The sequence below is a fragment of the Gobio gobio genome (genome assembly GCF_949357685.1).
Source record: "Gobio gobio genome assembly, chromosome: 12".
NCBI lineage: Eukaryota > Metazoa > Chordata > Actinopteri > Cypriniformes > Gobionidae > Gobio > Gobio gobio.
This window is the reverse complement of record NC_137105.1, coordinates 51,003,393-51,031,179: the sequence shown is the minus strand read 5'-3', so window position 1 is coordinate 51,031,179 and position 27,787 is coordinate 51,003,393. Positions and strand designations below refer to the sequence as shown.

Below are 27,787 nucleotides of genomic sequence, written 5' to 3'. Positions count from 1 at the left end.
GGGGGGTGGATGGGGCTCACACACACACACCAAACACAAGCTCACACTGACACACACACACACACACACACACACACACACACACACACACACACACACACACACACACACACACACACACACTCATGGCAGGAGTCAATCAGTCAGTCATTACCTCAGGATGTGTGTGAGCTGTCCACATCAACTCACGGTAAGAACATTTTCTTCCTCTGTAAAGTCATGCTAGTTTTATCCTGATACTCTTTTTTCATGTCGTTCTCACTCTTTTATTCCCCTCTCGTTACCAAATTTATCTTCTCTTATATTGCTATGAAAGTAAAGACCATCTGAAATCACTTGAAGGTAAATCAGTCACTACAGTAATGAAAAATAAGGTTTTTAACGGTGTATTGACTGTTAATGCTAATGTTGTAATTAAAGCTAACGTTACAATATTTTCTTCATATTAGTTGTAGATTTTTAATAGTTAATAACTACAGCTTTGGTAGTTTATAATCTAGCCCTTGCTCAACATGAAGTGAAACGGATTAACTTAAAAAAAAAAAAAAAAAAACTTCTGTAACGTTACATGTTAATTAATAATAAAATGTAGAATCGTGCATAATATTGTGTTTCAGTAATATTTTATCTTCATATTTGTACTTTTTTTTGTCAATGTAACCATTTAAGTCTGTATTTTTGTTACGGTATTAAAACAAAACAAAAAATTTACACTGTAAATGTAATTTTTTGTACATTTCAACATGAAAATGAGTTTTTAGCTTTGAATGTTTCTTTTCACTATAGATAAGACATGTCTATAATGAACATATCTTGTACATATCTATATTTTATGTGTCTTCAGAATCTCCACTATTGTCTGAGTTATACATTATGACATTATGTTAAGCAGCAGCCGTTCTGTGGAATGACTAGATTGATGGATTAAGATTATGGGATAGGATTTAGGCCTTTCCTCTATTAATCTCAAACTGTTTGCCCCACACACACACATCAACATGATTCATAATTAGCCAATAATACTGTAAATGAAGAGCCACAAAGGTTCTTTAAAACTAGTTTAAAGATAGCGAATGTCTTACATTTTATTCTTTAACAAGGGTGCTACTATCAGCTGTAATATCAAGCCAGTTTTGTGAATCTTCTTGTCTCTTGAATCTTGTGTCTAATGTATTCCCAGCAAGCAATAGCCATTTCATTTCACCGCCTCGGTTAACAATAGACCCGATAAAAATTTGGTTGCATTTGGTTTTTACCAAAATATTCCATTATGTAAGCAAAGTCAAAAGTGATTACAAGGGGTTTGGTTTCATTTCTTTGACATGTTCATGTTCTTGATGATTTGTCTATTCTTGGGCTATGGTTAGACGTCTATTAATAATGCCCAAATTTTGCCTTGTTTTAGCCTAGACGTCAGGGCTGTGTTTGGACGGCTAGTAGACGTCTTTTAAACGCAAAATTGCATGCTGGGAAGTATGTTAGTCAGTACCTCCTAATGTAGTCAAATTATTATTTAATCACAGATTATCATACAGTACCTGCACTATATGAAGTTGAAATTAAGGGACTTTGACTTTTTGAACTTGACCTTTTTTTAATTCTGATCCCCAATAACAATCTGCATAAACTCAAGACAGTACAACTTCAGATGTTAAAATAAATACTTCCCAATTGACCTTATTTAAGCAAAATGCAAATGGACCATATCTTAATGGACAATATTTTGGTGAAATATGATCTGAACATCTGTTTGAAACCTAACACTCAACAATTAATTGGTTTTAGTAGAGCCAACTCAAATGAAACAAATGAGTTCAATCAAATTAACTTTTATGAGTATTTAGAACTTTCTTTTTCTTTTGTGTTCACAAAACTGACACATTTTAAGTAATCTGAACTATGATCTCATTGTTTTGAGTTTTATGAACTTGTTTCTTTTAATTTTGACAAACTTAAATTTAACTAAAACTGGGCTATTTCCCAGCATGGCACTCGAAAGGGAGAGTAAATGCTAAAATTAAGTGTTATATAATGTTGTTTTTTGAGATTTAGTAGTGTTTAATGTTTTGCTATGCTAGTTTAAAAGAGTTTCAGTTATGTTGGTGTTTTTGGGGGGGTTTCCATCATGTGACGAGTGGAGCATGAGCTTAGTTTGAGAACAGATTTATATTAAATGTTCTATATTGCTGTCCTCATTCAGCAAGTGCTATGCTATGCTAATGATATCAAAGCATTGTGTAACGGATTAGCAAGGTGGCATTTATTGAACTAGCTAGTTAAAGCTAGCCAAGTTTCCACTACTAAAAATTTGAGATTACATGATATTTTTAAGTTAAATGAATGAATTATCTTACTCAAATGTTTCAAGCTCAGAGCAATTAAAAAAATAAGCCAGTTCTGCTTACTTAAACTTTACATTTCTTAACTTTGAAAAATGTAGGCAACTGATTGCCTCATATACTGAATTTTGACAATATTCAGGTTTACACTGTAGTTATAGCTACCTAAATAAATATTTAAATTGAGATTACATGATCATTTTAAATTAAATGTATGAATTAACTTACTCAAAAATATTAAGTTAAGAGCAATTAAAATGGTTGACTGCAAAATCTTAAAAATCTTAGCTCAAATTTTTTGAGTTTTGCCAATTTATTCAGGTTTCAACTTAAATATTTTAGTAGTGGAAACTTTAACTAGCTAATTCAATAAATGATACCTTGCTAATTGGTAACACAATGCTTTGATATCATTAGCATAGCTGAATGAGGACAACAATATAAAACATTTAACATTTAATATAAATCTGTTCTCAAACTAAGCTCATGCTCCACTCGTCACATGATGGAAACCCCCCCAAAAACCCAACACAACAGAAACTCTTCTAAACTAGCATAACAAAGCATTAAACACAACTAAATCTTCACCTTAACGTTAATCTTCCACACAAAAAAACATAATAGCACTTAATTTTAGCATTTACTCTCCCTTTTGAGTGTCATGGCAAAGCATGCTGGGAAATAGAAATCCCAATCCAGATTCGGTTAAATTTAAGTTTGTCTAAATCAAAAGAAACAAGTTCATAAAACTCAAAACAATGAAACCAGATGACTTAAAATGTGTCAATTTTGTGAACTCAAAAGGAAAAGAAAGTTCTAAATACTCATAAAAGTTAATTTGATTGAACTAATTTGTTTAATTTGAGCATTTTTGCTCAATTTTTACAGTGATGGAGACAGTGATTCACTATCTTCTCTCTTTCTTTCCCTCTGCCAGTTTCAGATGATAAAACGGGAAGCCTAAAACAATTTGGCACATTATTGTTTCTCTCTCTGTTTCGGTCTGTTGTTGTGTGCCTTTAAAACTGAAAGACAACAACCACTTCCTGTTGACCCAGCGATGTCTTCTTCTCTGCCGCTGCCCTCTCTGCCCCCGAGCCCCCTGGCCATGGAGTATCTCAACGACTTCGACCTGCTCAAGTTTGAAGGGAAGCCCGACACGCCTCCGCCTCCTCCGACCTGCCTATACCCCAAACCAGGCGTCCATCAGGAGATGACCGGTTCTCCGTATGCTCCTTGCCCTCCTCCCGACTCCAGCCTCAGCTCCAGCCCCTACACCTCCCTTCCTCCATCCCCCACGCTCAGTGACGGACACCCGCCGCCATCTGCATCCTCCTCTTCCTCTTCTCTCTCTTTCCCGCTGTCCATCTCCACCGGGTACATATCGGGCCAGAGCTCCGGCTCCCAAGGGAACCTGGACGGGAGCCCAGCCGCTGGAGGCCCCGCCCCGTGCTCAAACCCCGCCTCCCTGGAGGATCTGCTGTGGTTGGCGGCTCTGCAGCAGCAGTTCGGTGCGGAGCCCGGAGGCGCGGCGTCGCTGCTGGGAGCTCTGGGAGGAGTGCCGGAGCGAGGGGACCGGGATCGAGGAGGGTTTCTGGGATGTGAGGATGCTGTGGAGGCCCTGCTAAACTCCGCCGCTGCTGCCGTGAATTCACAGGTATGAGCTGAGTAGGGCTGCCACTAACAACTATTTTTATATTGATAAATCTATCGACTAATTTATCGATTAATCTATTGACTAATTTATCGATTAATCTATCGACTAATTTGCTGCTTAATCTATCGACTAATTTATCGATTAATCTATCGACTAATTTACTGATTAATCTATCGACTAATTCATTGATTAATCTATCGACTAATTTACTGATTAATCTATCGACTAATTTATCGATTAATCTATCGACTAATTTACTGATTAATCTATCGCAGAGGTGGACAAAGTACACAACTCCATTACTTGAGTAAAAGTAAAAGTACTGCTGGTCAAATATTACTCCGTTTCAAGTGAAAGTTGTAAAAAACGATTTTTACTTAAGTAAAAGTACAGAAGTATTTGTTTATAAAAGTACTTAAGTATCAAAAGTAAATGTCCTTTTTTTATGTCAATGCATTATTGTATTATTGTTGTATGAATGCACTCTATGCCATCATGGTGGTTTAAGCCAGTCAGTGATGCCTCATCCGACATGCTAGCATACGACCACCTTAAACTCATTTAAATACTTGTATAAAAGTTACAAAGCTCTTTACAAAGCTGCTGTCACTTTAAGGCAGAATGCACAAATCCTACACACTGATACACATCCGAAATTCCCCCAACTGTTTACGTTCACTTAAAGGGATCCCCAGGTGTTAAGACTTGTATGGCTTAATATAACAAATGATGTCTCTTACTGAAATATGAAGTAGAAAACCCATGAAAGATCCACATTATTTAAAAAATCCATTATATATTTGGACAATTAAGCCAGTCAGTAATGCTGGGAAGCTTCAGATGACCCTACAAAAGTGATTTTTGATAGGCTGTTTGCAAAAAAAAAAAAAAAAACTTTTAAAGAAGAAAAAAAATCATCCACTGTCTTGCACACCTGCTACAAAAATGACTTTCGACTTCGAGGACCTTGATAGAAATGTAGTGGAGTAAAAAGTATGATATTTGTCTTTCAAATGTAGTGAAGTTAAAGTAAAAGTATCCCTAAAAAATAATACTTCAGTAAAGTACAGATACTCAAAAAGTGTACTTAAGTACAGTACTCAAGTAAATGTACTTTGTTACTGTCCACCTCTGATCTATCGACTAATTCATTGATTAATCTATCGACTAATTTACTGATTAATCTATTGACTAATTTATCGATTAATCTATCGACTAATTTATTGATTAATCTATCAACTAATTTACTGATTAATCTATCGACTAATTTATTGATTAATCTATCGACTAATTTACTGATTAATCTAAACTAATTTATTGTTTAATCTATCGACTAATTTATCGATTAATCTATCGACTAATTTACTGATTAATCTAAACTAATTTATTGATTAATCTATCGACTAATTTATCGATTAATCTATCGACTAATTTATTGATTAATCTACGACTAATTTACTGATTAATCTATCGACTAATTTATTGATTAATCTATCGACTAATTATCGATTAATCTATCGACTAATTTATTGATTAATCTATCAACTAATTTACTGATTAATCTATCAACTAATTTATCGATTAATCTGTCAACTAATTTATCGATTAATCTATCAACTAATTTATCGCTTAATCTATCGGCTAATTTATCGATTAATCTATCGCCTAATTTATCGATTAATCTGTTGTCTGATTTATCGATTAATCTATCGACTAATTTATCGTTAATCTATCGACTAATTTATCACAGTAATTTTCAACAATTTTACCAAAAAACCTTTAACTTGCAGCGTTTGCCTTCAGTAGTGTACTATAAAAAAAGTATACCTGTAAACAAGCCCTTGACAAAATGTAAAACTAAAAGAGTAAAAATGTAAAAATGTACAAATTTGTAAACCAACATAACAAAAAAAGAGAATATCAGCAAATACTTTTTATATAGAATAGTGTTGTCAAGATACCAAAGTTATGACTTCGATACGATACCAGACTAAAATACCTCAATACTGATACTGAATCCATACCATGGCACAAAACTGTAAAAGTAATTGAATAATATGACAGAACTTACTATTCATTGTTGTATCATTGTTTTAGGGTTAAAAAACGTCTAAGGTTACGTATGTAACCTCTGTTCCCTGAGAACAGGGAACTCTCGCTGCGTCTAGCTGACGCTATGGGGGGAACGCCCTCGGCGTGACTGGTGTCTGAAGCTACTATCGAATCACGGCAAAGTCTTTGACCGACGTCAGCCCATGACGTCATCAACGTGCGACCCGGAAGTATAAAAGGGCGCCGTGCCAACACATACACATCTTCTCGTCTGAAGGGACTGTATGGCAGATAGGCCCTGAAGCATGGCAACGCGACGCAGCGCTCGTTCCCTGTTCTCAGGGAACAGAGGTTACATACGTAACCTTAGACGTTCCCTTTCGAAAGGGAACTCTCGCTGCGTCTAGCTGACGCTATGGGGAACGATATACCAACGCCGCCATGCTGAGGGGAGTGTCTGCCCATTGGCAGTGACAACTGTCAACTCAAGTAATTCATAGAAAAACCTGAGCGATTCCCCCTCAGGTCCTGGGCTGACAGTGACAGCACTCCCTACGGTCATAGCCCAAGCTATACAACTAAACGGAACCCTAACGCACTGCGTGGAGTTCCATCTAGACCGCTCGAAGGCCCGGGACCACTACTTCCAATGAAGGGGTCCCTTCAAGGGAATGTGGCTAGGGGACCCGAAGGAACCCCAGCCAGTCACTACTCGGGAAAAAGTTCTCCCGAGTGCCACCAGGGAGGCCTGACCTGGTGCCCTAAGTGTTATGGACACTTCGGTTTAGCCAACCCTGTCTGTTCAAAACAGAGCCTCTGGATGGTGCCCAAAGGGCGTCCAAGCTAAGGGACTGAAACACAGGCAGTCTTACTTAGCCCGGAACTCAGAGACGGGTTATCCAAGAGAGCAACACTCAGCGTAGTGCTTTTCAACCCTTGCTATCGAGGGGAGTCTGCCTGCTCAAATCAAGGATCTACCAGGTGCTTGTGTTTCAAAGCAGTAGGGAGGCCGAAAGGGCCTAAGGACTGATCTAACAGGGAGGCCTCATGAGAGGCCTACGACCGTCTGACCAGGCTCAGGCGGCTGAGCACTCATAGACGACCCTCATTGAGGGGAGCAGCTAAGCCTGCCTGGCGAGTAACCTCCAGCTATAGGCCCAACTACCACAAGTTCTCACAGAGAACTGGTAATCAAAGTGCCTAGCTCAGGAACTTCAACTTCAAGGAGGCCCTGTGGGCCTACTACTTGATAGCGGGTATTCCAGGGAGGCCTATAGAGGCCTACTACCTAACCGCAAGCCATGCTGGAAACCCAAGCATCCAGGCTCGGGACTCCGTCCTCAGGGAGGCCTTAGTGAGGCCTACTACCTGACAGCAATACCGCCTGCTGAGGTTACCCTTGTTTTCTCAAGGAGGCCTAATGGAGGCCTACTACTTGACAGTCAAGCTACTCAGGCTAGTCGGGCATCCTGTTTAAGGAACCCGTCCTCAAGGGAGGCCTATTAAGGCCTACTACCTGATAACCAGCCTTTAGGGAGGCCTGGAGAGGCCTACTACCTGATTGCAACACGTGCTAAATGACTGGGTCCCAGGAACACCTTAGGGAGGCCTGATGGGGCCTACTACCTCGTTCGAGTGACCACCATCTGGGACTCGACAGTCAAGCTACGCAGGCTTTTCGAGCATCCTGATTAAGGAACTCGCCCTCAAGGGAGGCCTATTAAGGCCTACTACCTGATAAGCAGCCTTTAGGGAGGCCTGGAGAGGCCTGCTACCTGTTTGCAATGCGTGCTAACTGTTTCAGATGACTGGACCCCAGGAACACCTTAGGGAGGCCTGATGAGGCCTACTACCTTGTCCGAGTCAGGGAGGCCTATTAAGGCCTAGAATTAACAGCAGGCTTTCAGGGAGGCCTGATGAGGCCTACAACCTGCCTCTGAGAGTGACCACAATCTGGGAACTCACCCTCAGGAAAGCCTAGTAAGGTCTTAGAGTTAACAGCAGGCCTTTCAGGGAGGCCTGATGAGGCCTACAACCTGCTTCTGGTAGTGATCACAACCTGAGAGCTCACCCTCAAGGAGGCCTAGTAAGGCCTTACACCTACCAGCGGGCCTTCGGGGAGGCCTGATGAGGCCTACAACCTGATAGCCTCCAGGCTAGCTGTCCTGATGCGCACATCGGTACATACCTCCAGTGAGGCCTGTTTGAGGCCTTCCAACTGATAATGCGCCTTGTTCAAGAGGCCTACTGAGGCCTACAATTGACAGCCGACCTTCAGGAGAGCGTATTTACCCCTATTTAACCTGATAGCCAGCTAGGCTAGTAGTACCTTGATGCTTAAGCATTGTCACCTGCCTTACTAGAGGCCTGATAAGGCCTACCACTGTCACCGTTTACTCTTGAGAACGGTGCAATCCTTCCTGCTAACTGGGACAGCCATATTTGAAAAATGTGGGTTGTAGTAATATTAGACCCTACGGCTCGTTTTCATGGAGGCCTGCTGAGGCCTAACACATGATAGCTACCCATTACTATGGGGACCCGTTCCAGGGAGGCTTGTAGAAGCCTACAAGCTGTACGAGTTTCGCAAAAAACGAGAAATAACTGCCAGACAAACAAACTGACTGCTATTAAAACCAACGACTCTCAATGAGAGGAGGCCTCCGATCTAAGTACAACAAAAAGGTGACGGTGCCTCAGCAACGCGCCTCCTTCATCCACATACCAACTGACGCCGCAGCGCTCAGTCGTAACAGAGACAAACTAATCCAACCTGCAGTGGCTTAGGGAACCGAAGACACATAGTAACCCTAGGCGGTAGACAAACAATACATTCTATCAGAAAAGTGTGCTACCGCCTAGTAATCCGCAAACATTTCAAAGAAAAGAGCGGCGGCCTAAACACTACTCTCAAAATGAGAGGAGGCCCATCTTTTGATAACCATAAGCGGTGGCCTATCTGGCGCCATCTTGACCAACCAGGGAAAGCCAACACACGCTCACAAACATAGCCCAGATAATGGTGCTGTGTTAAAGCCTAACTAAGCAGGGGAAAGACAGTTCTCTCTGATGAATACCCAACTCTATACAGGAACCTGGGGTCTGTAAGAAATACATATTTTTAGTATGACACACAAAAATGACCACTCTCACCTGCGGCATGCTGAGCGAAGACTCATTGTGCGGTTCTCACCACCATGTTCTACCGCCCTTGAATGCCTGAAAGGGGCGTTCTCACTGAGCAAGTCCGGGCGGGCCATCAGAACATAGTTCTACTCACCATAGGCCCGCCTCAGGCCTGATGTAAGAAGCGCCTGGGTAAAAGTCATAAAAAGACATTAAAAAGGAAAAAGGAGAGGGCTATGATGTAATCGCCCTCAAGGGAAGTGATCCATCACCAACGCCTTCGTTGAGAACGTTTGTCCTGGATCACCTCCCTTAGATCCTTTTTCCCGCGGGAATCCCATCTCCTCTGTACCCTGCTCCTCCAAGGAGGGGGAATGAGAGGAGACGCTAGCACTCTGGTCCTGCCTACGGTCCTCAGACCGTGAAGGACCAGGTCCCGCCTGCCTGGGTGGGGGCGCGGATCTCAGCGGTATGCATGTTTTATTCTTAAATGCCGCTGAGCGCGCCTTCGCCTCCCTGAACTTTCCAACCACCGCCTCCACGGAGGTGCCGAAAAGTTCAGTAGGCGAAACCGGCGAATCGAAGAGAAAACCCCTTTTCTCTCTCCCTGATATCAGCCAGGCCCAACCACAGATGCCTCTCCGTAACCACCATAGCCGCCATAGAGCGGCCGATAGCAGCAGCAGTCTGCTTGGTGGCCCGGAGAGACAGATCTGTGGTGCGGCGCAGCTCAGCAACCGCCTCAGGGGACAGCCCGGCCCCCTGGTCGAGATTCTCCAGCAGGTCCGCCTGGTACGCCTGAAACACCGCCATGGTGTGAAAAGCAGCACCAGCCTGACCCGCTGCCGTGTATGCCCCTGCCATTAAAGCACAACGTGATTTAGAAAGGCAGAGTTTGAGCTCTTCAGTGTTGATGCCCACGAAATGCGAGAAAAGTTCGCAAACTTTCCTCGCCAGTCGGTAGCCTCAACACATATCCATATTCCCCTATCCCCTCGACATCAGCGAAGTTAAAACGCTGATGTCGATGAACATTGGGTAGAATATGGATTCTTCCATGCCCTCTCGATCTCTGTAAGAAGATCAAGAAGGAATGAAAGGCTCATCTGAGCTGATGGTTTATGGCCAAGGAGAAATCGATCGTGCAATTTATCACGAGCGATCTCTCCTCTAATGTGCCAACATGGCAGCAGCAGCCTGCCTGCAGTACGTTCCATAACATTCATCAGCTCAGCATACACGGTCAAGGTGGCTGAGAGGATTCATACCACTCTCACCAGCCATCCCTAAGAGCACTTGCTGTTTAGTCTCGTTAGCCGCCAGATCGTCGCGACGATCCGCGAGCTGCATCTGAGAACCCATGATGTATGCCAACGCTCAGCCTCAGCTTGAGTGGGACAGCATCATCCAGTCCCAGATGCCAAACTTTCTTCCCTCAGGAAAAAAGCCAGACTAGAGTGGAGCGATCTCAGATTGAAAACCGCTCACACTCACACACAAACAACTTCAAATGAACTTGACTGTGCATGCTCTTGATCCCAGGCAGTAAATACACACTCGTGTGTATTAATAATTGAATTTGTTTTACCTTAACTCGTATAGCAGTTCAAACAGACAGTCCCTGAAGACGAGAAAGATGTGTATGTGTTGGCACGGCGCCCTTTTATACTTCCGGGTCGCACGTTGATGACGTCATGGGCTGACGTCGGTCAAAGACTTTGCCGTGATTCGATAGTAGCTTCAGACACCAGTCACGCCGAGGGCGTTCCCCCCATAGCGTCAGCTAGACGCAGCGAGAGTTCCCTTTCGAAAGGGAACTCTAAAAACTCACTTGTCCGGCATGTTCCTGCCCTGCTTCACACAGAATATGAGGCCCAGCCCTTTAAGAGCTGCACGGACCACATTCATTGTAACCCGATTTCTCATTCAACTCTGTTTACATTCACTAAAGACATATCCGACTGTGTTTACCCAAATACTCGCCAGGACGAGCATTTTTACATCTTTTTTTCCATTCAAACCCAATAATCCGCAAAACTTGCATCGCGATCTGTCTGAGGCGTGTGCGCACTTTTCTGTTGCGTTCTTTTTCCTGAGCTGCGCGTATATATTTGACTGTTCTGCTTCCGTTGTTTAGTGAACGGTGGAAGCAGAGCTCACACACTCGTCCTCACTCCTGCTGTCACACATCGATGCAGATTAAGAAATACTGCTCTAATTAGAGTGCTGCCATTTTTAAAGTACCGATACTAATACAATTTCATATCGTACCCAACTTACCCAGTCGACGAAAAATATTGACGTCGACTAATTAACAGCGTCGACGCAGTCGATTGTATCGACCAATCGCGACAGGCCAAGATCTGAGACAATTGGACCACAAATTTGTGACACAATTCATAAAACAATGCAAGTACGTTCTTGGTAACACTTTAGTATAGGGAACACATATTCACTATTAACTACGACTTTTGCCTCAATAAACTCCTAATTTACTGCTTATTAATAGTTAGTGAGGTAGTTGTTAAGTTTAGGTATTGGGTAGGATGGGATGTAGAATATGGTCAGGCATTAATATGTGCTTTATAATTACTGATAAACAGACAATATCATAGTAATGCATGATAATAAGCAACTAGTGAGAATTAACCCTAAAATAAAGTGTTACCGTATTCTCTGACTTCTTACTCTGTGAAATACCGTCATGGCAGAACAACAATATGAAGTAGGGATGTGACGGTGAGGAAATTTTCCCACCGGATAATTGACGTGTGACAACACCGGTATCACCGGCAGGGGCTTTTAAATCACTAATTCTAAAGCGAAAGTAAAATGCGCACGGCCGCTCGGTCATTCATAACGGTGTGGAGCAAAGCCAGTGTTTTCAATAAATTCCTGCGAAAGTTAAGCTTCTATAGGCATGAACTGAAAACACACCAGACTGGACACACACCGTGAATGAATGCCCGTGAGGTTGTGCGCATTTTACTTTCGCTTTAGAATTAGCACCAATTCGGGGACGGGTTGCTTGAATTGTGGGTTCATTAGCATATTATTCTTAATGAAAAACACAACAACAAAACAGTACAATGACAAACTCCCTTAAATATGCGCTATACATTTCGCTTTGAAACCAAATCATCTGATCTGTCAGCTCTTGTCTCTCTGATGAATGAGATCTGACTCCTGCTGCGTTTCTGCTGAGACTCTCGTTCGGCTCGCTGTATTGAGCAGACACGTTCAGTTTTTAATTGTAGTGTCTGTTCTCTAACTGAACTAAATTATTTTATTACTATAGAAATCAAAATTACATGGGGCAAATGATGTAACCAGTGTTTCACCTGAACACCAGTAACACCGGCAAAACCGCCTATCGCAGCAAGCAAGCCTCATTTGAAGAGAATCTTGCAGAGGAAGTTAGGTCAAGTTGAAGCCCAGGTTTCTCTATCGCACCCTTGAGTACAGTTTATTACCTCTACAACAATGGAAGACCACACATTTAGGTTCAGATTTACTAACAGTAAACCCTCTTTTGGCAATAAAAAACTACTGTCGGGATTTACTAAAGACACGCAGTGAAAGGCTTTCCACTCCCATCTGCGCTTTTTGGGAATTTCGCTCTCTCGCTAATTTACCCTGTTTAGTAAATCTGGCCCTTAGTATGCTATGGCAATGTGTCCGCAAGGCATTTACGTATGCAAGGGGTTTTAAGCCCTACTCCTGGAGATCCCTGAACCTTCCTCCAGTGTTCAGTCCCAACCCTGCTCCAACACAACTGCCTATAATTTTGAATGAATCCTGAAGACCAAGGCTGAATCCGAAATCGCCCCCTATACCCTCAAATAGGCCTTTATTTGAGGGCACAGCCATTTGTAGTGGTGTCCGAAACCATAGTGGACATTATCGAGAACACTCATTAGGGGCTTTCACATCGGCTAGTTCTTTGAACTAGCCACCAGATTGATTCCCTTAGGACTTAACGTTCCCCTAGGAAAGTTTCCTGCCAGTAGAAACTGAAGTGACCTAAGTGGCCGCGCTTGTGACCTTTATTTATCTGGCGTTCGCCAGAGCCTGAGCACAATCTGTTTAACAGTCCTGTCTAATACATTATTAAATTGAACTGTTATACATAGAAAGTAGACAGTATATGAAAAAGTTTTAGCGTTTGCCGTGTGGGTGATGTCCAATGTCGCTAGCGGAGAAGAAACACATAATCATGTTTCGGTTGGTAAAGGTTGAGAGGTCCGTCTATCACTGTTTAACATGTTCATAGAATACGTTTCTGGAGTAAACATAGACTATAATCTGTGTGTGTACATGCCTTTTGTTTAAAAATGGCGGGTGTTGGTGTTTTGCGTGTGTTTGGCTAATGAACGTACACTTACGTCACCGGTAGTTCCTATAGCACTGGGATAGACCCTACTCTGAAGACCTTACTCCCTAAAGGAGTTCCTAGAACTAAAATCATTCCCAGTTCCTGCTGTGCGAACATGCCAAAATCCGGGTACTTGAACCAATAGTAGGAACAATGAGAAGGTTACTCCGGTGGGAAAGCCCCTATTCAATCCCACATTGCACCACAATAACAAATGTACAACCGATGTACGCTCAACGGCTGTCTGAATTCACTCACTCCTTTTCATTCAGTCCGTCAAGGGAACCATTAGTGGACTAACGTAAGAAATAGTGAATGAGGGTTTAGGGGGCGATTTCGGATTCAGCCCTTGATTAGCTGGTTCAAGTGTCCAGGACAGCCAGGAACCTTGGAGTTGTGATTGATGATCAGCTAAAATTCACTGACCACATTACTGCAACAACCCGGTCCTGCAGATTTGCACTATACAACATTAGGAAGATTAGACCCTTCCTATCAGATCATGCCACACAACTACTGGTCCAAGCTCTTGTTCTCTCCAGACTGGACTACTGTAATGCTCTTCTAGCGGGCCTTCCGGCATGCACTACCAAACCCTTGCAACTGATCCAGAATGCAGCGGCGAGGTTGGTCTTTAGTGAGCCGGAGAGAGCACACGTCACGCCTCTCCTCATCAGTCTCTTCATCAGTCTCTTCATCAGTCTCTTCAACCCTCTCTTCATCCCTCTCCTCATCAGTCTCTTCATCAGTCTCTTCATCAGTCTCTTCATCCCTCTCTTCATCCCTCTCCTCATCAGTCTGCACTGGCTGCCAATAGCCGCTCGCATCAAATTCAAGGCACTGGTGCTCGCCTTCAAAACATCCACTGGCTCTGCACCAACATACCTAAACTCGCTCGTTCAGACTTAAACACCCTCCAGGAACTTGCGTTCTGCCAGTGAACGACGCCTTGTGGTGCCATACCAGAGAGGCATGAAATCGCTGTCACTGAGCTTTTCCTGGACCGTTTCCACCTGGTGGAATGACCTGCCGATCTCAATTCGTGCGGCCGAGTCGGTAACCATTTTCAAAAAACGTCTAAAGACACATCTCTTCCAGCAACACCTGACCGATCGAGAATAGCACTTATCATTCTATTCATTGTCTGTCTGTCTAATTTATTTATAAAAAAAATAATAATAAAAAAAAAAAAACATTCTGTTCTGTGCTAGATTAACTGAGACTTGTTACAGCCCTTGTTGCCCTTGGACTGCTCTAGCTGCTTCTATTGCCCTCATTTGTAAGTCGCTTTGGATAAAAGCGTCTGCTAAATGACTAAATGTAAATGTAAATGTGCTCAAGCTAACACGCCAACACCACAGCAGGGTTCGCCAACCATACCTTCCTATAGTCTTCAACACGCCTGTATTCTTCAAGTAACCCTGAACACCATGTTTGGGTTTAGAGATTAAATCTCGGGGCGGTAGGGTTGGAGACCCCTGCTCGAAAGGAGGATGTCCTAGGGCTTAAACCTGGTCCTGGAGCCACAGACACTGGACATTTTCAATGTTTTCTTTGTCTCACACACCCATTTCATGTCTTGGAGTCTCTATTAAAGGACAACTCCGGTGAAAAATGAACCTAGGGGTAATTAACACATGGTTACCGAGTAGATCGTTCTCTGGGATGCGTTTTCATGTAAAGAGTTGTATCTCTAAAAACAGATTCGCTTATAACGCTAGTCTATGGGGCACAGAATAAGTCAAATTAAATTGTTAGTTAATACCACTAACAAGGCTCAAAATAGCCTCACACTAACACAGGAGCATAATGAGGGTCCCTACATGCAAACCCAAGCATTGAGAACTGTGTAAGTGTACAAACAGTTTAATAAGAAGATACTTTTACATTATGCGTATACAGACAGGAGCCATCTTGGAAAACAGTCTCGACAAGTCGAGCCACGAACGCTGTGCTAAGTGATGAACTGTGACTTGGAGTCTCATATGGTCCGTTGTTTCCGGAAGAAAGCACTGAACGCAACAGAGAAAATAAATAAATACAAATACTTTTTTAAAAAACTGAACGCAACAGAGACTAGTGCTTCCAAAGGACACACACTAAAGAGATGGCGGATTATTCAACCGTGGCTCGACTTTTGAGCCTTGTTAGTGGTATTAACTAGCGATTTAATTTGACTTATTCTATGCCCCATATACTAGCGTTATAAGCTAATCTGTTTTTAGAGATAAAACTCTTTACATTCGATTTTCATGAAAACGCATCCCGAGAACGATCAACTCGGTAACCATTCGTTAATTACCCATAGGTTCATTTTTCACCAGAGTTGTCCTTTAATGAACTGATGATACAAAACATGCAGGACTCCAGGAACAGTGGCCAAGGGACTTTTTGCAGGACAAATGAGCGCAAATGAACGTGACAGAGCCATCTAGACATGCCATCTTATTCTGGCGCCCTGCATAAAAATGGCCCTTTAAGGTGTGGCGTTTGTCCAAATGTGGCTCTCATTGTAATCTCTTTGCATTGTCTTTCACTCCCAGTTCCCAGTTTTGTCTCAGAGTTCGAGCAGCAGTCACATGGGCGACTCCAGCAGTGACAGCGGCACTGATGTTGTTCTTAACAAGCCGTCAGACATGTGTCACCGCCCCATACTGGTCGTCTCTTCCACCCCTCCATCTCTTTCCAATGTCAACACATCGACCAGTCCCTTCTCACAACCCCTGAGTCCACAGAGCCGCCTCCATCACCCACACCATCCAATGCAAGGCCATTATCATCACCATCACCATCATCATCATCTGCAGGTCACTCAGGTAAAACCCTCTTAAAACCGCCGTCAACACAATCACATACAGCCGATGCTAGCTATCAGACTTTTTCAGGGGCCAAAGTATTTTCTCCATAGGCTCATTAGGTACTAAAGTACTAACTAGGGAACACAGAACGGGAACAAATGCTGCGTCCCAATTCGCCTACTCATACTACGGCTCTTTTTGTGAAGAAAAAGTACCTACTTTTGAGTGTGTAGGAGAAGAGTAGACAAGCTTTGGGATGTACTATCACTAGGGATGCCACAATTTTCAATATAATATTGAACCGTTCGGTACGGCATTCACAGTTCAATACGTGCTTGTGTATTGCGGTTTTTCGGTTTTGCATTGAATTAATCATTTTTCTACAAATTCTATAATTTGCCTCCATCCCAATACTGAACAACGCGACATACATTCACATCACAGGTTAGTGGTAGAGTTATACTCACGGAACACTATAGATATTCACAATCACGAAAGTTAATTATTTGCATGCGTTTTAAAGCCTTGCCGGCTCATTCGCGTGCGCGGTTTTAACATGCGCTTTTCCGAGCGCGCGCACTAAAAGCCTGTCAAACACGCGATTACTGGACTAAGTAGTCGTCTTACTGCGCTAATACAGTCAAATACACACAAGGTTAACATAAACACAGTCGGTTATGTCTAAAGTGAAAGTAAAATCGCGCGTGTCTGTATATTAGATGCACGGAGGTCTTACATTGACAGCAGCGCAGCCTATAGTGAACACGCAGTCCTTAAAGGGACAGTTCACATCTAAAATTATGTCATTATTTACTCACTCTAATATTGTTCCAAACCTGTATTCATTTCTCGATTACAGAATTTTCATTTTTGAGTGAAATATCTCTTTAATGTTAATACAACAACAAAATAAAATCACTCACTGCTCTTGACTGAAAAACTAATACAGTAGCTTTAATAACAATCAATGTATATTTTATAGTGAAGTCTATGTAGTGTTTTATTTTTACATTTATTCATTCAATTTCATACTTAAATGCTGCTGTACAGCTCTGAGCTGCCAGTGTAAATCTTTATATATATTTATTTTATATTTTACAAGGAATGTGTACAAGGGTTTTTTTAAGTAAAGTTTTAAGTTTAAGTAAGGTTTTTCAATTCTTTTAAGTTAAATAAAGAAAGAGTATTGCAATAAAAAATAGTCTTTTTTCTCCTTAACCTCTTACCGTTCCTGTCGCCTAAGAATAGAATAACAAAAAACTGATGTGACAAGCCATCAGAACCGAACCGAACTGAAAACCGTGATTAAAAACCGAGGTATGTATTGAACCGTGGACTAACTGTATTGTTGCATCCCTAACTATCACGTCATACAATTGCGTCTTTGCTCTCTGTCACATCCTGTCACCGTAAACTGGCCTGTCAATCATCTTGTCACAGTTAAAATCCTCCACATTTCATTTCATCCGAGAGAAATGCAGTCGCACGTTGATCTTTTCAAAGTTCGGGAACTTTATGGGGTGGGACTTGTGCGCTGAACATGCTGATTGGTTAAGCTCCCGCAGCATTTTATTTCAACAAGTATTTTGTAAAAAAAGTTCCTGGTACAAATTGTTCTGGGTAATTTCAGTGGAAAGGGGGCTTAAACCTCTCAACGTCGGCCGCAAAAATCCGCCATGTTTTGTAGTTTTTTAACACTTTTTACTCATGTTTGTAGTTCTGAACCGAATTCTCCTCCAAACGCAATGGGTTATAGGCAATATTAGCCTTTATAGTGTGCAGGGATCCACACTTCGGAAATCTACCGGTAATAGTAAACCATCCAGGGACTTTTGACATACTCTTGCTTTGGGACACACTTATTCTAATCTCACATACTACTTAGGATGGATAGTATGGACATTGGGACGCAAGGGAAGTACCGAATGAAAATGAAACCAAACACAGTGAACTTTTAGAAAATGAACGTCCAAAACACATAAAAAGTTGAAAGCGGTGTCGTGTAAACATACCCTAAACAGAACTAAACATAACCCTGACAATAACACATCTGCATTGAATGAGATTGAATTAATAGTTGTTAATAAAATGCAAAGACTGATCCACCAGTGAGACTCATTTGTACAGTGTTGTGTTACACTAACGTTTCCTTTGTGAAAAGAAGTAAAAATAGTATTTATTGCAGACATACAGTAATATACTTAAGTGCTAACTGAATGTAAATTAAATATATTATAGTTTAATGTATGTTAAATACGGTTAGCTGAACTTTTGACCCCCATAAAATTACTGCCTTAATTTTTTAAGTACAATCAGCTTGCGTGTTTAGGTCATTTCAACTTAAAATTACATTAAACTGACTTTAAAAAACTTATTTTGATGAGTTAAAGCAATGTTAAAACATATGTTGTCATAACATATATTTTTTTACAGTGCACTTAGGTTTCTTCTATTGTATTTCATTGTTTAAATATATTGTATTGTAATTACACATTTGTATGATGAAGTTGCAATTTAGTTTGGTTACACTTTATTTTAAGTTTTTTTTGCTGTGTCATTGTTACAGTGTACTTATATACTATTTAAGTACTGTGTTATATTAATTAACTACATTAATACTATCGGTTATGATAGGATTATGGTTTGGTTGAGGGTTAGTTGTATGTAATTATGCATAATTTTCTGTTATTACTACAGTATGTAACATATTTTTTTAACAAGGACACTGTAAAATAAAGAGTTGAAGTACATTCTTCTCAAGGGTTTGCATAAACTCAATAAAAAAGCATTGGTGCGACCGCCTTGCTTCGCATTAAGTGATATTATTGTGGCGAGGTGTGTTGAAAGCAGTGTGATGGATAGGACTGGCGGATGTCTGCCTCTAAATGTGGAGCAGCGCTATCAGATTATGGTAATATCTACTATTATTGAGATGTAATCCTGATCACTGTCACTTACACTCAGTCAGATTATGCTGTATGGAAATGTGCTTCCAAAATCACACACATGCACAAAGGCGCTCACATACTCTATAGGCGCACAAAGCTCATACATTTTTGATTTGCCATTATCACATTATGAGAAAAATTAAGTGTTTTTCTTGTGGTGGTGAATCAGTATTCATTTGTAAGACTATGACTTTTGCCTCAATAAACTCCTAATTTACTGATTATTAATAGTTAGTAAGGTAGTTGTTAGTTTAGGTATTGGTAGGATTAATGGATGTAGAATATAGTCATGCAGAATAAGGCTATGTGCTTTATAAGTACACTGTAAAATGTACTTAGTTAGACTTACTTAAAAAAAAACATGCAAACTAATTGCCCTAAAAAAACAAGTAAAGTGAAATAGGAATAGTATGTTGTGCTAACAAATGCTTAGTTAGTATAGTCACTTACACAAGAGCTATAGTGACAAAAAATTAACTGGAGAGAGTACTTGATCATTTACTTTACTTTACTCTTGACTTCGTATAGCTACCATTGTTGTGTTTTTGCTGAATGTTGAAGTGTGTGTGACTCAAACATGATCAATTACAAGATATTGTCACAAATATAGATTCGATTATATCAACACAATTAAAAGTTTCACTAGGTGTTTATGACGTAAGTGTTAGCAATAAGATTGTAAACGATCATTATACGACTTGAAGTATTGCATAGATTGCTTTTAAAAGGCGATCTAATTTCTGTCTATAACTATAGTTAATGATTCAGTCAGAAGCTCAGATCTTCCCTTGAAACCAAATATCTGTGATTTCGTGTTGCGTCGCTGCATCAATATGAAGAGAATTACAATAATATGAATGATCCAAGTGCCCAACCAAATGGAACACTGATCTCCATAATGGTGAAATTAAATCAATCAATTAATCTTAAATTGGGTTTTCTGAGTAAATAAGGTATGTGAATAGTACATATTACTAGATTTTTACAATTAAGTTAAGACATTAGGTAAAGTTAGATCATTGTTGGAACCAATATCCTAGTAATGATAATGGTCAACTAGTTCATAGCAAGAATCGAGTAGTTCAGTTTTAGTAGTGACACAAACTAAATAAATAATACTTCTATATGGCTGTGCTGTTTTCATCATGTGCTGCGCTATTCATTTCTCCATTTTGTCCGTGTGAGTGTTTGATGAAGCTTTAATTATCATGACCATGTGTCTATTCTGTGGCAAATCTCTGGGACTTATCTCTTTTTGTCTCCGTCTCTTTCAGTGTGGGGTGGATGAGCGTTTTTCTGATGAGCAGTTGGTAAGTCTGTCTGTGCGGGAGCTGAACAGACATCTGCGTGGAGTGAGCAAAGACGAGGTGGTCCGTTTGAAGCAGAAAAGACGGACGCTGAAGAATCGCGGTTACGCCCAGTCCTGCCGGTACAAGCGGCTCCAGCACCGGCACGCGCTCGAGTCCGAGAAACATATTCTCACACAGCAGGTACACAACAAACACTGAAATATGACAACGCTGAGACAAATACAACCCAGGCAGGAACATAGTGTCTGGCCTTCATCTGGTATGTGTGGATTCCATGTGATCTGGGTGGGCCTGCACTATGTTGCTGTCTGCGAAACCTAGTCAGCTGCCATTTCTAGGCATCATAAACCCTTCTTTTGGACAATTCAATTCATTGGAAAATTGCATTTTTTATGGAATATTGCAGTGTTTATTATAAATTATCTTTCCGTGCGCATCATTATTTTTTCCTACTTCGTGTGCCTTAATAATCTTTAATCAAAAACATTAAAGTGCCCCCAACTATAAGGGAACATTACAGAACGTTTTGGCAAGGTTCTCTCAAAGTTATGAACTAACGTTCTTTTAGTAACAATAATATTTCACATTCATTATGAGTTATCTGGTCTTTAATAATGTTCTCCAAATCTTAGCACAAAAATGTTTCCCAGACAGCAACACAGTGTCCGGCCCAGATCCGGTCCACATCTGGTACGAGTGGATTCAACATGTATCAGATGTGGGCCGGACCTGGGCCGACACTATTTGCTGTCTGGGTTATTAATAGATTGTTTGTGGAATGTTTTTTTCTGTGTGTGTGAGGCGTTTTAGTTGGATGTCTAATGTGCTCTACAGTCATTTGTGACCGAAAAAATTGACGTGTTGTTTTTTATAATTATTTACTTCATCGGTTTTGGCACTGGCTATGTGAACACAAAAAAAACCATGGACATGAAAAAAATTGTCACATTTGTGCTCCGCGCGCATTAGAAATGAATGAGAGATGAATTTCATCTAGTGGAAACTTTTGGTACTGCGCCCAAATAAAATCTGACTGAAAGCTCATTTTTTGAGATATCAAGCTCAAATTTGGATATTGTTTAGATTTATGGCCTTTTCTTGCAGTTTTAGAGTAAAATGTGTTTTTGAAAATATATATTTCATATGAAAATTAAAAAAATAGTATATTTTTTGTGCATTTTTCATAACAATAAACCTAAAATTCTGTAACTTTAAGTGCACTTAAAAAAAATTACCATCAATAATTTGCCAAGTGTCTTCTTTGAAAAAAGATCACATTTAAGTCTCTGAATCATTCAAAATTTACCACAGTTTAAGTTATAAATTTCATTTTCAGGTCACAAAAAGTGAATAAATGGATTATAACTACAGCATAAATATAATTTAGTACCATAACATCCATTAAAAATACAAAATATTAAATAAAAAACATTATCGAACTAAAATAAAAGTATGTCATTGAAATAAAAATAAAAAAATCTGTCATTTTTGAACGCCACACGAAGAGCACCAGAGGGTAAATGTTTTTAGGCCTTCTTGTTTCAGGATGTTCAGAGAACATTCAAAAGTAACATTCAAATAATGTTCACAAAATGATACAATGGAACGTTACATATTAGGGAAGAACCGTTTGGTTGCTTGGCGACTTTTTAATGCAACACAGCAAGAAGCCAATCCCAGAATCCATTGTAATGAGTGAGGCAACTCACTAGGTTTCTAAACATTGGAGAGATCGGTAACACTTTACAATAAGGTGCCATTCGTTAACTATTTTTGAAAATAGGCTCATTTTCCGTCTCCCCCAGTTTGACCATTTTCGAATCCATTCAGCCGATCTCCGGGTCTGGCGCTTGCACTTTTAGCATAGCTTAGCATAGATCATTGAATCTGATTAGACCGTTAGCATCTCGCTCAAAAATGACCAAAGAGTTTCAATATTTTTCCTATTTAAAACTTGACTCTTCTGTAGTTACATCGTGTGCTAAGACCGACGGAAAATGAAACGTGTGGTCAGGTTGGTTATGTTGACGGAAGTTAGACTATTTTCAGGCGCTGTGTAATATCATTGCGCCGCTTCACTCATGGGACGGCTCACAGCTCTTGATTATTACGCAGGAATGAGAGTATAGCCATATTAGTCTAGAAAATCACAACTTTTCATTTTCCGTCGGTCTTAGTACACGATGTAACTACAGAAGAGTCGAGTTTTAAATAGGAGAAATATCACAACTCTTTGGTCATTTTTGAGCGAGATGCTAACGGTCTAATCAGATTCAATGATCTGTGCTAAGCTATGCTAAAAGTGCTACCGCCAGACCCGGAGATCGGCTGAATGGAAAAAACTCAACTATTTAACTCTAGGGGAGACGGAAAATGTGCCTCTTTTCAAAAATAGTGGCGTGTTCCTTTAAGGTTAGTAAGTCCTATAACTATAATACAACTTTTGATTTTAAAGCTACACTGTGTAACTTTTTTAGTTTATTCTTAGCTAAAAACACTTAGTTCTTTCAAAAATATACGTGCTCATTAATGTATATTTACTTCTTTCAAGTAATAAAGTATTCTCGTAAGTTTATAATATGCCATTGTAAACACATACGGGTGAGGGTTCGAATGCGGGTCGCCATGTTGCTCCTCCATCTTGAAAGTACATTAGCCAAAGAGGGACATACCCGTAAATTCAAGCTTCGCCTTTCGCGTTTTAACACTCGATGGCACCGTGTCGAATGTGGACGAGGTCGAACTGGAAGCCATGTTAATCTTGGACTAAATCGGCCACCGTAGGAGTTAAAACGAAATCGGAATTGAGAGGAACAGAAACTAATATTCACTGGATGGTCATATACCAGTTCACCACTAGATGGGGGAAAATATCACACAGTGTAGCTTTAACAATGCATTAGTAAACGTTGAAATACACATTAAGAAGTGTGTTAACTCATGTGAAACCCAATGTTAATGTCCAGTGTTTCCCATGTGTTCTTCCTCCAGCTGGAGCAGCTGCAGTGCGAACTGTCTCGCGTGTTGAGAGAGCGAGACTCGTACAAAGCGCGCTACGAGAAGCTCATCAGTTCAAACGACACTCAGCCTTCCCATCCCAACACCTCGCCTTCTCCCACTCCTCCGGATTACTTTTTGTGACAAAATGACCAGTGAACAGAAGAGAGAGCTGATGTAAGCGATGGGTGAAAGTAATTCAACAGAGCTGTGACTACAACTCAACTTAAAATAAGCTATTTAACCAAAGCAGGTTGATTGTGAGGTGGACCTGAGCCCTGGATTGGATTGCTGCTGCTGCTGATGCTGATGGGATTGCGTTTTTGCCCATTGTGAGCTTGTATGACACCAACATGATTTCATTAGCATTCATAGGTATTCACTTTCGCACATATGTATGTTTGGATGGACACTGAATATGTGCAGAATTGACAGTATTTGAAACATAAAGCATTTCAGGCTCTGTTTACACCTGGTTTTGGTGGATCGGATCACCAGTAGACGAGGGAGACTCATTCCCGTTGTTTTAATCCGGGTCTTTTGTCCACTTTCAGTCACTTCTGTCCTGATTTCTTTGAGGGCTTAAGTTTTTTACATAAGGTTAATTCAATGCCATTTAGTTGAATCAGGTTAACATTCTTCATTTTGTCCAAAAAAAAAAACCTACTCTTACAATTACAAATGTTCTGAAATAAATGAAAGGACGCCTAGACTTTTCTGGACATAAAAGCTTACAGAAGCTACATTTCTGAGAAAATCATCCTCAAATTTGAATCAAAACCTGATCTGTTTTATATTTAGGTTATTTTCAGGCCCTTAACATTAAAGTCTCATCGATTTTTCCCTAAGCGAATTTAATTTTTTTTCAAAATGAGTCCCTTACATGTATATTTGACCTTGTTTTACTCTGTTCCTATACAACTTTGAGTTATCACAAAATTTCAAATGTCTAGTTCAAAATAAGACCAGATTTATGAATAAAGACCATAGGGTTTAAGAGCTGCAGACATTTTTATTTGGGTATGTCGTTTTCAGAAAATTCTCAAAAATAGGGGCGCTGGTTAAGAGGTTAAGTTCAATTCATCCATGGCCAAAGTAGTTGTTTTTTTTATTATTAAAACATCTTTAATTGTTGTTAGCAGGTGCTCTACACTTCACCACAATGAAGAAACTCTGTTAAATACAAACATAAAAGAACATTAAACAACATTTTTTTCATCTTAACGAAAAACGCATACAATAGCATTTTATTTCAACATTTACTCTCCCTATCCAGTCCTGTGCAAAGCATGATGGGAAGGGGAACTCCTGTTCCTAGTTTCTGTAATGCTATTTTAACACAACTAAACTAAATATTAATGTACTCTCAACTTAAATGGATTAAGTGGTTGAAAAGAGTCGTGTTAGATTGACTTCATTGAACAAGCATCACATTTTATTTTTGTCCGACTTAATTGAAACATGTTCTTTCAAAATTTAAATATTGAGTTGAGCTAAAATGCAACTGTTTCAAGTCAGTTTAACACAATGCAATTGTGTTTGAATGAGAAACCTAATACAATGGTGTTAAATGAAAATTGGGACCATTTTGGAGGATTCCCGTCTGGATTTGGCCTCCCCAAATTGAAAATCTTCCCATACACACATCCAGTGGTCTCTAAATACACAATACTGGTGTCATTTTACAGGAAACGCTTTGAAGTTTCATAAAACACTGCTAAAAGTGATAAACATGTAAGTATATGTTGTCTGAGCTGTAATAAACCCCCCTCCCAAATTGATGTTTTTGGTGATAAATTCAGTTTTGAAAGTGTGTAACTCAGGCCCTGTGTGCTCTAGCACCCTGCAGACAGTTTGGGCTGTAAACACTAGATTCCAGAAAAAGATTGTGGAAATTACATAAAAATGGTAATATTTATCCCCCGAAAAAAATTAATTGTTGAAAGTGTGCTCTAGCACCCTGCAGACAGTTTGGGCTTTTCGCACTAGATTCCAGAAAATACTGGAAAAAAAAAAATTTCTGGATCATTTATGCAAGATTTATTCATATGGATCTGAAGGGAGGAATATTACATTTTTTATGTAATTTCCACAATCTTTTTCTGGAATCAGGTGGAAACAGCCCAAACTGTCTGCAGGGTGCTAGAGTTACACACTTTCAAAACTGAACTTTTAACCAAAAAAATCAATTTTGGGTGGGGTTAATTACAGCTCAGACACCATATACTTACATGTTTATCACTTTTAGCAGTGTTTTATGAAACTTCAAAGTGTTTCCTGTAAAATGACACCAGTATTGTGTATTTAGAGACACTGGATGTGTGTATGGGAAGGTTTTCAATTTCGGTCTGCCAAATCCAGGATTTTTTAGTGTACTTTGTGTAAAAAATGCCAAAGTGATGCATATCTCCAGAAAGTAGAGACTCTACCACAGATGAGGTCAGAGCTCCTCCACGGACATTTAACATTTAAAGTCTATACTTGATGATGTCCGGACCCTAATCTGGGTCTGCAGAGTTTAAGAGGTTAAATAAACTGAACAGTATCGTAAAATCGTTTTTAGTTTTGAGTGTAGAATCGGGGATGGAGAGAGAACATTATGCCTGGGAAGTTTTTTACTCTTCAAACCAAACTTGTGTCTCCAGCCGATGAAGTTTAAATCCCGTCTGGCTAGCGCGCGTCCCATAATGTTTAGCTTTAGGTCAGGGCGTCTTTTAGAGGCCGTTCCAGTGCATTTGACCACATGAGCGTCCACAAAACGCTTTAGACCCCGTTTACACCTGGCTTAGCGTCGTCCACTTGTGATCTGATCGACCAAAACGCGTCTCAACACCAGGTGTCTCATAAATTTAGCCAGAAATTGTATTATATTGAATTAATGGAATGAGTGTTAATGCATTTACAACATTTTATACTTGTTTAGCTTTGATGATTCAGCCATATAAAGCCTGCATATGACTTAAGGGTTATGGTTACAAATAGTTGGAAACATTTGGGATATTGTAAGTACTCAACTGAACAAAATATAGTGTTTTTTGGATATTTTACTGAAAAAATGTTACATAGTGCACCTTTAATTATTGTCATGACTTTGAAATTGGACATGACGTGTATTAGGCCCATACAGATGGCATTACAAGGAGTGTTTCTGTATGATTTACTATGTGACTCTCCATTTATAATCAGTTTTGGACGTTTTTCATCTTGAAACCAAACTTGGGTCTCCAGCCGACAGAGTTTAAATCCCGTCTGGCTAGCACTCATCCCATAATGTTGGTCAGTAGAAGAGTAAGGTGTCTTTTAGAGCAGGGGTTTTCAAACTTTCTGATGCCAAGGACCCCCAAATATGATGAACATTTTATAAGGGACCCTCGTCCTAAAAAACATCGATATGGAAAAAAACATTTAAATTGTTAGATAAATAGAAAGTGTGACATTTATAAATACAACATATTGTTTCCCAACTTAAATTGGCTGTACTTAATGTTGGATGGATAAACCTGAAGAACATTTTCAATTAAAAATGATTTGTATACAAACAATAAATGTATGTAAGCAGCTTACGTACTGTGTTAAGAATACTGCCATACACTGCAAAAAAATGCTTTTCTTACTTAGTATTTTTGTCTTGTTTTCAGTCCAGATATCTAAACAATCTTACATTAAGAAACATTTACTAGACAAGCAATAGTTTTTGTCTTGTTTTAGGGGGAAATAACTCAAAATTAAGGAAGTTTTTGCTTAAAATAAGCAAAAAAATCTGCCAATGGGGTAAACAAAATAATCTTAATTCAAACAGAAAACAAGATTATTTTTCTTACCCCATTGGCAGATTATTTTGCTCATTTTAAGCAAAAAAAAAACTTAATTTTGAGTTATTTCCCTCCAAAACAAGACAATAATTTTTATTTGGCTGTTAAATGCTTCTTGTTTTGAGAATTTTTAGATGTTTGGACCAGAAACAAGACAAAAATACTAAGTGAGAAAAGCATTTTTTGCAGTGTAGTGAGAAAAACTCACTAAAGATAAAAAGCAAACATACAATTCTGGAAAGTATGTAAACGGCAAAAGAGGGAGATACACATTTAGAACTGAAACAGTTGAAATGTTTGGTAGACTTTATCCATTTTTGCTTTTTTATCCTCTGAAATTTTCCCAGTTTGAAAACCCCTGTTTTAGAGGCCG

The 27,787-nt window shown here is 39.9% G+C and overlaps 1 protein-coding gene across 2 annotated transcripts; it reads left to right on the top strand.

The window, feature by feature from the left end:
* Positions 1–25,527, top strand: nrl (neural retina leucine zipper). Of its 2 annotated transcripts, XM_079831835.1 has the most exons (5): positions 1–190; positions 3,277–3,996; positions 16,093–16,365; positions 20,570–20,785; positions 23,597–25,527. In XM_079831835.1, the coding sequence occupies exons 2-5, from the start codon at positions 3,400–3,402 to the stop codon at positions 23,744–23,746; spliced, it is 1,236 nt and encodes a 411-aa protein (XP_079687961.1). In that variant the 5' UTR covers positions 1–190; positions 3,277–3,399; the 3' UTR covers positions 23,747–25,527. The 2 variants fall into 2 exon arrangements, with proteins under 2 accessions (XP_079687961.1, XP_079687962.1); XM_079831836.1 differs by lacking the exon at positions 16,093–16,365 and having other exon boundaries at positions 29–190; positions 23,597–24,291.
* Positions 25,528–27,787: the final 2,260 nt, after the last annotated feature.